Raw genomic sequence first — 10,436 nt, 5'->3', positions numbered from 1 at the left:
TCATATCGATAACTGTTCCTTCCTTCTTCGAACTGATTGAGCTGCGCCTGGAAGAGGTTTCGGAAAAGTTTTGCCTCTCCGATTTAGACGAAAGAGTATCCTCCATATCCTGATCGTTGGCGATTGATCGGTCGAATGAAGAGTTTGAAGCGGATTTTCCCATTCGTTTCGGGGATCGGACGACAAGGTGCGACGTTTTCGTAATATTCCTGGGTTTGGGCGTATTTTGTGGAGCGGATTCGCTTTTCGAAACACTGACCTCCATCAGCGGAGTGCTCCCGTCCACATCATCAGAATCGGGTCGGGTTTGCAGAACAGTGGCCGCGTTCTGGTCGATCTTGGTGAGGATATTTTCGGCCCTCCCAGCCAAGTCTTGCAGCCACGACATGATGGCCCGGGTTTGGTGGTTTACTTCACGATGCGCAGGATTTCACAGCTGAAAACGCAAATTACAAGCAAGATTTTACAAGAGACCCCCACAAAATGTTTGTGTTGGAATTCCACAATCGATTCAAATGTTTATACAGCTGGGTTCAGTACTTGGGAATGTAAACACACGTTGCGTTTACAACAATTCGTTGACAGCTTCAGCCACTGGTTGTCATCAAGTTTGTTGTGATTACCTGATTCGCGTCCACCTCCCGAAAACGGAAAATCGGAAAATCGGAAAATGTGTGAAGAAAGATATTTTCCAAATCCGTATAGTGATTATGACGAACGTGTGCATGGAAATAGCGATGAATTCGTGCCGACAGCGACGATCCTGAAGCTCATTCGACACTTCGTTGAGCTAATCCTGAACAATCCAGATAAAAACCAACGGGAAGATCTTTATGTTGGTGCGGCTGGTAAGTGCAACCACCCCTGACGTTTTCCCTGCGTGTGCCTTATCTCATTGACCTCTTTCCTCCCAAAGGCACGGCATTCATGTTCTGGAAGTTGGCAAAATCAGCAGAGACAGCACAGCTCTATCCGTGTCTAGAGCACGCTACCAAGTACATCCATCAGGCGAAGACGCTCGCCGCGAAGAAGGGAAGCTCGACCAAGAACTCGATAGCATTTCTCTGTGGAAACGCCGGTATAGCCGCCGTATCTGCAGCAATTTCAAATGCACAAGGCAACCACCTAGACGCGAAGGCCAGCATTGAGGATTTTTTGAAAGGCTATCCGGCATGCGCCCAAGCTGATGGCTACGACGCCGATGAAGTGTTGGTCGGTCGTGCCGGCTACCTACATGGTGCCTATTGGTTGAATCAAGTCATTGACCCAAAACCAATAGAAAACACCGTCATCAATGATCTCTGTAATGTAATTGTTAAACGTGGAAGACTGTACTCGTCCAGCCAACGTGCCAGCTCGCCCCTGATGTACGCATACCATGGCAAAGAGTACCTCGGGGCCGCTCATGGCGTAAGCGCTGTTTTGCACGCCCTGCTGGAGTCACACTGGTTCATCACTGCCACCGAGAGCGGGAAATTCGAAAACTGTCCATCCTCCATGCTAGCAGACATTCGGAATTCGATCGATTACCTGCTTTCGTTGCAAACCAGCGATGGAAACTTTCCAACGCGTAGGGATTCCGGCAGATGTCTTGTCCATTGGTGCCATGGATGCGCTGGAATAATCTATCTCCTTGCTAAAGCATACCTAATCTTTAAAGATGAACGATATTTAGAAGGATGCCGTAACTGTGCAAACTCCATCTGGCACAGAGGGTTGCTACGCAAGGGACCCGGAATTTGTCACGGTGTGGCCGGAAACGGTTACGCCTTTTTACTCATGTACAGGATGACCGGTGAAAGGCGTTACTTGTACCAAGCGGCAAAGTTTGCGGAATTTCTTGCCAGCAACACCTGTTCCGCTCAATTATTCGCTCCTGATCGACCGTACAGCCTGTACGAAGGGTTGGCTGGTGCTGTGTGTTTCCTTGTGGATGTGCTGGAGCCATCAGCGGCTTCTTTTCCTTTCATGGACGTATTCGAAAGGAAGGTAAACTTCAATATTGCATCATGAACTAATATAATAGCTAAAATAAATATGAAACTTAAAGGTCTCGTGCTGTTACTTAAATTACTTGTACGTTACTTCATTGTTTAGACTGCTGCAGAGATATCATAGCTGACAATTACGCAGGCAAGTTTTACTCATTTATCTTGTTTGTAAAGTTGAACAAAAAATGGAAAACGCTCACCTAAACTCGTCTGTTGCAACGTAACCAACTGGCTTGGCTCGAAGCACATGGTCCCCATGGACGGTTCGGCGTAATTTCGTGACTCAAGTTATCAACTTTCTCGTCATTCGCGCTCATTGTTGGTAGACCTGTACGGAACCACTTCAATGGAGAATGCACTCGTTGGTGTGTGGCTGCGGCACGTCGCTGCGGAAATCACCGTTGAGTTCGTCCTTGGGTAATGTGAATCTACATAACAAACGTACAAACGTGGTCGTCGACGGTCGAGGGTTAACTCTATCTGCGCTAGGGCTAAGCACAGGGCAAGGTATAAAACTTGAACTTTACCGATTTGCTTCCGTCAGTCATTTTCACGGTCAACTGAAGACCGGTAGTGTAACGACACCCGAGAGCTAAACCCTTTTCTCGAAGCGCATCAACATGCGGTTCTTGGCACTGATATGTGTCCTGCTGGCGCTGGCCGCCGTCGTAACGGCTGCCAAATCCTGCAAAGAATGTAACCGGAACGAGTGCGACTGCGAGCGTGCAATTGCCCGAGGTCCGCCACCGCAACCATATCCGTTCTACAAAAAGAAGAAATGCAACGTGACGCGGCCGCTTGAACTGAAACCGACCCATGATGTGTGCTCTTGTGAGCAGGAGTACCGCGTGCGACCGTTGGTGATTGAACGTGTGGAGCCGAAATTTGCCAAATCGCGATCCTGTGAATGCGGTTATGAAAACCACGGTGGAACCCCTACTAAGTAAGAATTCCCCCCTAAAGTTTTAAAAACAGATCCAACAAAATTCTAATGGTTTTGAACATTTTGACCGATTTGCAGAAAGTATCCAGCGGATTTGATCAGTCGCCAGTTGGCGTTGGAGTACGCGAGAAAGACGAAGATCAGCGAATCCGATCTGCACGTGCACGGTCGTCCCGTCACTGTTCCCCCTCCTTGTAAACCTGACGTCATTCAGGAGGAACGACTGTTCAAAAACACCCTGCAGGTGCTGGAGATGAAACAGCAGAAGAAGCGCGTCAAGTATCGAGTGCAATCGTCGGAGGAAACCGAAGGTATTCCTTGCCACCCGAAGGAGGAGAGCTACTGTGCAATCTGTTACGGCAAGGTCGAACCGCGGGAGCCCAAATTCGAGCTTCTGCGCCAAGATGGCCCAGTGTGCGAGGAGTGTAAGGATTACTCAAGGTCCGAAGAGCTCGAGGAAGTTGACGATTATACGGAGGCGCCACCGAAATCCCATCACTGTAACAAATGCAAGCAGCCGAAGAAATCTTGTGGCTGCAAGGAGCAGTACGATAGCTACGAATCTGCACAATCGTATGAGGATGACTGTCCGCTGAAACGCCGTTCACGGGCGATCCCTGCGTTGGATAATGCGAAGCCATCGGTGCCAGTGGTGTAAGGCCTTCCCGGTGAGAGGCTGATTTCGTTTTGTGTGGTTTCAGTTGTGATAGAGAACTTTTAGCATATGCTACCGGCAACACATGTTTGTACATAAATACAAGACAAAAATAAAGGACCATTTAAAGAAACACTAGATCTCTATTCGATTTGCTCTTCAAATATTTATCTTCTAGCGGCGCTGCTATGCTCGCACGATCTTCCGTTGGTCTTTTTGTAAATTAGATCTAGCTTATGATCGGTTTTTCTCGAATCACAAATTAGTGATCGACAAATCTTATATGAAGGCTCATGCATATCATTCACATCACAAGCATAAACCCTATATTTATCATGTAATCTATGTATCGATCTGCACTCTTACTCCGTTATAAGAAGAAAAAAACGAAACTCCGCAAAGACGGTCGACAATACCATTCGTACCGTGAAATTGTATCGATCTTCCTCCTGTACCGTAGAAACGTAGTGATCTCTCGCTGAATTGAACAAAATGGAAATTTCGACAGAGCTAATACGAAAATAAAAAAGCTCTATACTCATCCCAAACACAAGACATTATTTTATTATTTTACCAAACCATAAAATTCCATTTAAAACATAGTTAACATTGTTAAGCAATTACTGAAACATAAGACAGTGGAACATTGCCCGATTCATAAGCCGTTGAGGCCCGTTGCCTTATCTCACGCATCCCATTCCTAGAGAAAAATGCTAGCATAGACCAAACATTATCATGCTACCGCACATCCCAACGTGAAAACTGGCCAAACAAAAAAGGCAAATTTTCACAATCTTCCAGAGAAAAGCCCACCACGTTGTTGTTGGCAAACATGGTTTCCTTCCTTTTCTGTTGCAATCTAGAGCTGATGCAAGCAGGTCTCAGGTGTCCGTGACCGCGCACACATCATACCACCGTATCCGTACGTGACCTCGGCCAACTCGGCATCATTTACATAACTTCAAACTGCAACTGCTGCTATTCTGTTGGGGAGAGAAAACGTTTTGCTATCGCGCTCTGGGTCTTCCTTGTGGTGTGATGTGGTCCATTGCTAAAGAAAAACCCTCCAGAACCCATCAAAACTAGCTAGCGTACGGTTGGAGAAAGTACTCCAGCGACCGCACGGTTACAAAGTGGTACAATGAAGTCCTTAACAGTGCTTGCTCTAGCTGGGCTGGTGGTTATTATCGTGAGTCTTTCCGTTGTCGTTGCCTATCCACAAGGCTGCTACGAATGCTCCAAGGATGAGGGATATCCACGTGAACCGTGCTGCGACTGTCCTCAGTGTCGTCATCATTTTGAGGTTCAGTCACCGAAGGATCCGGGTTGTAAGAAGAAGTACAACTATCACTTCGATGTAGAGAAGATTACGGGCTGCGCGAAGGAATCATACGAGCGGCTCGATGCTGCCGTTGAGGTGCTACCCGATCCGGGATGCGAAAAGTGAGTGTTTTCCGGCGACGTTAGTAGATACCACCATCAGTGATAGTAACAAATTGTATCGACCTTTCCAGATCATACAACTACCACTACGGAGTGGAGAAACCGTGCGGATGCGATAAGGAAAGTTACGAGACGCTGGACTTTGAGGTGATTAAACCGAAAAAAACAAAGAAGTGCAAATCCGTAAAGCTCCAGGCTCATGCGGATCATCCCGTTCGAGGTGAGCATCCACCAGTTTGTTGAAGAAAGGCTAACTATTAATACTTTGCTTTACACTTTATTTACCGCCAGCATGCCAGTGTGACTGCAAAAAACGACGGTATGTGCAGGGCGAGACGCAACAAAACAATAGCGGGTCAAGTATCCTAGAAGATGTGCCTTCCTTTGACTTTGATGATAGTGATCGTAACCGGATACCGCGTCTTAAGCGTAATGTTGAACCAGGTTCTGCTCAGGCTCCATTTAAATTTTTCCTCAAGCAACCTCAGCTACGACGAAACCGCATTTTGCGATCGAGAAATTCATACATTCTTCGCGTCGCGAATGATCCACGGTCGAAACGAAAGGGTGAGGAGGTACCGCTGCTCTTTTCCAAGGATGGTTTCCACTGTCACTGTTATCCATCCAATGGCGCTATCCCAGCCTCTGATTCAGAGATAGTAGGTGCTTCTAGATCTCCCAATCGCGGTCAGGAAGTGCCAGTGCACATTGGCGATGTAGGGCGTCCCGTTACGTATGAGCAGATCAAGCAGCATCTGGATGCTCTTCCGCGTAGCGAGTACTCTCCGACCACAAACGATATCATTGGGAATTTAACAATTCTGTTTTACGATATCTATCAGCAGAAACATAAGACTAACTTCACTCTTCCTCTCAAGTACGGTACCCGGACCGTGATCGATGAGGGCGATGGGTTGCATCGGTATGACATCAAACCGATTGAGGGTGTCTACGAGCCGTCGACGATAAACAAGATCGCCTCAAAGGGGCTGAGAATTGCCGGGCGGAAGTTGGATCGAAAAGTGGGCCAGAATGGTGCTCGATCCAATCGAGTACGGTCACGATCTGCTGGTACAGGCTAATCGAGGAGATCCGGTTTCGATCAATTGAAGCGAACCGAAACAGCCTGTTGTAGTCGATATCCCATTTGTTGCTGTTGTATACATTGATAGCTCAGTGTTTCTAATAAGTTTTCATTTTTTTTACATAACATGACCCCAGCTAAATGGACTCCTGACTCACAGAGACTCACAGAAACACATCACAGACGACGCTACACATCGAAGCGGAGACTCGACGTTGTACAAATGACTCGGACCTTGGGATGTAGTGACTTGAGAGACCATAACGAGGGAAAATAAAAGAAGATATTTTGTAAATGTATCTGCCAACTGATCTTTTGATTTTTGTTCTAACAGATGAAATTATAAGTTCTGTTGTTTTGAGACGATTTATTGATCAGATAACCAATGAAAACCATTCTATACTTCATTGTTAATTTACTAAAACACAAGCCCCCAAAAATGTAACGGAGAAATGCTTGGTAGTTAAAACATTTTACACATTTATTAATTATGACCAAAATAATTTAATGCCACCGAAAAAGCGGGAAAAAAATTAACATTTAACAATCATTTCAATAGTGTTCATCCGATTCTGCTTGGGTTTCTTCGCTACTACTGCTCTCATCGTCCGCTTCTTCCGTGCTCTGGCTTTGAGTTTTTGCATTCGGTTTCTGCATTGGTCTTCGATAAGGAACATTTCTCTCGTTGCTAGCATACCGTTCATTTTCAGCTTCGGTCGATTTTACTTCAAAATCTTCCTCTTCGGTATCTGCGCGGCTGATGCTTTCATTGGTGGAAGCATCGAAAGCTTCACCACTTGCACCACCCTTCCGTTGACCCCTTTCGAACAACTGGCCCTCATCATCACTTTCCGAGCGAATGTACTGCTTCTGAAACATTAGATCACTCACAGCACCTTCGTTCGGCGATGGCGATGCTTTACGATTAGCCTCATTCTTCGTACGGCGTGTCACCTTCCGTCTGTAAGGACGTCTCGCTTCATCATTGGAGACGCCACTGTCCTTGAATTGTCGCGCAGGTCGCGGTTTCTTACGATCGTCATTCGTTTGCTGCTCAGCCAGGCAGTCCATTAACCGACGGACTCCCTCATGGTTTCGATCGTGCATTTCTTGCAGAAATTTCCGAAAGCAACCCGGTAGCTCGAGATTATCCAACTGTTCCTCAACTGAAGTCATTTTCTTGATCCTCAAGCTCAATGGTTGCTCATCCGATTCACGGCTTCCGCTCTCTGGCTCGGCACGAATCTGCTTCTGCCGGTTACGCTTCTGTTCCTGCTGATTCCGGAGGTTCTCCAAATGGGAAAAGACCTTGTACGGTCGTCTAGTTTCCGAGAGCGTTTGCCGTTTCACTTGTTGGTTATCGTTGACTGATGGAAATTCCGCAGATTCGAGCTGAAACCATACCGGTTCCAGTTCGATCTTTAGATCATCCCCTTCGGCCAGCTTCCGAATGTGCATTACGTGCTGAGAGGCTTCCGCATGGTCATGGAAATTACTGTCACCGTATACCTATGGGGAGATAAGATTAACGAGAGAGAGAGAGAGAGAACGAATTACAATTAATCAGAAAACGATTCTCTAACACCCATGCTTACCTTGGGCGGCACTATGCTTAGGGCCAACAGTGAACTAGCAACGGCAACAATTCGCACAAGACGGTTCATGGTTCAGCTCGATACTGGTCTGACGGGAGATCATACGCCAGCACTTAGTATGGTAGCATGCCCCAGGGACTCCCCAAGGGGCACACATGTTGATAGATGTTTAAGGTAAATACTGTGTCTCTGAAACTGAAAAGAAACATACGAAGAATGACCCTCTCAGTCCCTGTGCGAGGTCAGCACCAGCAGCGTCTGCTGGTGTCAGATTCAATTTCATTCCATTGCCGGTAGAGGTAGGTTTTCCTTTTGTTCTACGTGACTTTCACCGAGGTAGTATCTGCTAAACAAGCTACTGGGAGGTTGTCCTTCAACTATGGCACACAACACAACGCTCAAGCCTCTTGGTACTCGAAAAGAGAGACAAAGCGCCGATGAAGCACAGGTTTGGCGTCAGGCTAACCAAATCGTAATGCCAAATGATTGGATGATGATCAGTTTCCATAGGACCTTGACCAAATGCTAAGCCAATTGCGTAATTCCAGCGATCAATCAGACGAAACAATAGCATTTGTAGGCAGAGGGTTGAAAAGGAGAAAAACCAACTTTATATGCCTCTAGCGGTTGCAACAAACATAAGTATACCGTTTATCAACCCGGTACCATAAGCTATGCTTTCCAAGCATTTTTCCGTCAATGCCACCACCACTGTACAAGTGGAGACCACCGATGGCCCACTACTAGCGAAGAAGGGCAAAGTATACACACCGCACAGCTTACACTATGAAGTGCTTCTTACAGTTGTGCTTGATGTGCCGACAAGAGTGTCACCCATCCAGCGGCGCGTTGCTGTTCCGTTGGTGAAAAGCCATGAAGCTGCTGCTGCTCATGGTAACCGCAGTTACATTCCTCCTTGGTCCTGTCGAAAGTGTAAGTCCCACGATAGTCGAAGGTCTGCAGTGAATTTAAATCATATCTGCTCGATTGCACGATGCAACGGCTTCTGTCCCCTTTGAGCAGTCCATAGAGCCGAAAATCGATACCAAACCACTAAGCATCCAAGCAAACGCCGAAGAAGCCGAACGTCTTCCCCCAAGGCTGGTTATTGCCACGCGAAAACGAAATGCCGAAAACGGTGGCGCGCGATCGCCCCTACTCGAGATAGTACTTCGCATACTCGACAGCATCCAGATTATGCCGAAAAAGAGGTCAAGGCGCCACGAAAGTTCATCCGCTCTTCCGGTATAGTAATTGACACGCAAATCGACATCGTCGACGATTCGCTTCTTGCCGTATGGCCATGCCTTCGCCTACGGTGCTTACGGTTGTGCTTTACTGTGACGGATCTGCTGCTGTTGCTTTTAATGTTTCATTTTGCAAAAGCAAAAACTGTGTGAAAAATAATGGGAGGGACGGTGGTGGTCTGTGTCACCCAACCCATGATTGTGGCTCGTTTTCGCTTTTTTTCAAATACGCATTAAGTCGACAGTCATGGCCATTTAACCGGCTTGATCGTTCGCTCGTTCGGGTCGCTAATCGAGGCATGAGGACAACGCTTGCGACGCTACAGGGAATTGGTTTGCTGTTTACGTAATTTGATAATGGTTGGCCGGCCGGGACCTAGCGAGTTTTCCGTGTCTGCTGTGCTGTGTTGTGGTTCTGGGATTTGTTTGAAGAACTGTTTTCGCTCTTATTATCTCTCCGGAAACAGCTTCCCTTACTTCGCAGCAGCATATTCGGCAGCCGTCGAGCAACGGAACGGCCACTGCTGGCCCTATCGCTGGAGTCGAGTGAAGCGGCACCAGCTCTGGCAACCGAGGACTCAGTCGAACCATTATCGGCGGCCGCTGGTGAGCTGGAGGATTATGACGATGAAGAGAACCGCTACGAATGGAAATACCACCCCACGTACCACGAGCTCTGGGCGTCAACCTCGCAAAGCTTCTACGACGTACTGCTGAATGTACTGCAATTAGTTGGAAACCAGGTCCGGCAGGAGGTGCAGCGGGCGCGTGTGCAACAAGCCGCACTGGACACACTGCCCACCAGCGATGAGTATTACGATGACGACGACTACGACAACGACGACGATCTGATGGTCTGATGGTCTGATGTATCAATTTGCTGAATGGGGCAAAAACATAATTTAATTCCTGTGATGAAGTAGGAAGCGGAATAACGAGAGGTGGTTGCGGAAGGAATTGGAGCACCGAGACCCTGCTGATTGACATTGAATTTCAATTGAGCCTTCATTGTATGGAGAGCGTAGGAAGTAATTGATTTCAGGGTTGACCGGCCGTCGGAACACGTGACGGCAATGTACTATGCTAAATTTTGTTGTAGAAAAAAAAGCTGTGAATGTATGAAATCAACATCCGCGGCGTGTCCATATCCGCAGCGATCCAAAACACTCGCCATTGCTTACTGCGTTGGACTGATAGGGGTTTGACCTGTGTCTATGCGATCGACACACCATTACATCGTTTGCATTGCTGATAGGGCTGGATCGTGTGGTGCGTGTTCGTGTGTCCAATGATCAGCTGATAAGGGGAAAGGGATTCGGTTGAAAATTTCAGGGAATTTGCTAGCTGCACACAAAACCAGAAACACACATACAAGCACACAAGAGGTTCAATTCTGCCATTGAACTGCGCCTATATCACCCAAAGGCCCCATTACTATCGATCCTCGCCACGAGAGATGCGGTTGTAGTTGTTCAAAC

The 10,436-nt window shown here is 47.2% G+C and overlaps 3 protein-coding genes across 3 annotated transcripts in view; 2 read left to right on the top strand and 1 right to left on the bottom strand.

The window, feature by feature from the left end:
* The window catches only part of LOC125952625 (golgin-84), a 2,067-nt gene extending 1,575 nt beyond the window's left edge, over positions 1–492 (bottom strand). Inside the window, exon 1 of the mRNA XM_049682218.1 lies at positions 1–492. This exon is cut by the window's left edge and continues 826 nt beyond it. Within this exon, the coding sequence (XP_049538175.1) occupies positions 1–388 (388 nt within the window). The 5' untranslated portion in view covers positions 389–492.
* A 163-nt stretch (positions 493–655) lies between these two features.
* On the top strand, positions 656–2,053 carry LOC125951447 (lanC-like protein 3 homolog). The gene is made up of 2 exons (XM_049680300.1): positions 656–848; positions 917–2,053. The coding sequence occupies exons 1-2, from the start codon at positions 671–673 to the stop codon at positions 2,011–2,013; spliced, it is 1,275 nt and encodes a 424-aa protein (XP_049536257.1). The 5' UTR covers positions 656–670; the 3' UTR covers positions 2,014–2,053.
* Positions 2,054–2,584: 531 nt separating this feature from the next.
* LOC125951416 (uncharacterized) lies at positions 2,585–3,592 on the top strand. The gene is made up of 2 exons (XM_049680244.1): positions 2,585–2,934; positions 3,013–3,592. Exons 1-2 carry the CDS (start codon positions 2,612–2,614, stop codon positions 3,590–3,592), a joined length of 903 nt encoding a protein of 300 aa, XP_049536201.1. The 5' UTR covers positions 2,585–2,611.
* Positions 3,593–10,436: the final 6,844 nt, after the last annotated feature.

The sequence above is a fragment of the Anopheles darlingi genome, chromosome 2 (genome assembly GCF_943734745.1).
Source record: "Anopheles darlingi chromosome 2, idAnoDarlMG_H_01, whole genome shotgun sequence".
NCBI classification, from domain to species: domain Eukaryota; kingdom Metazoa; phylum Arthropoda; class Insecta; order Diptera; family Culicidae; genus Anopheles; species Anopheles darlingi.
The sequence above is the reverse complement of the archived record's forward strand: the minus strand, read 5'-3'. Positions and strand labels throughout refer to the sequence as shown.

What these genes read in the sequence shown, in the direction of transcription:
- LOC125951416 (XM_049680244.1), top strand. Translation starts at nt 2,612, where the DNA reads ATGCGGTTCTTGGCACTGATATGTGTCCTGCTGGCGCTGGCCGCCGTC. An exon ending in CACGGTGGAACCCCTACTAA is followed by an intron (nt 2,935 to 3,012) that starts GTAAGAATTCCC and finishes ACCGATTTGCAG; the next exon opens with AAAGTATCCAGCGGATTTGA.
- LOC125951447 (XM_049680300.1), top strand. Translation starts at nt 671, where the DNA reads ATGTGTGAAGAAAGATATTTTCCAAATCCGTATAGTGATTATGACGAA. An exon ending in TCTTTATGTTGGTGCGGCTG is followed by an intron (nt 849 to 916) that starts GTAAGTGCAACC and finishes TTCCTCCCAAAG; the next exon opens with GCACGGCATTCATGTTCTGG.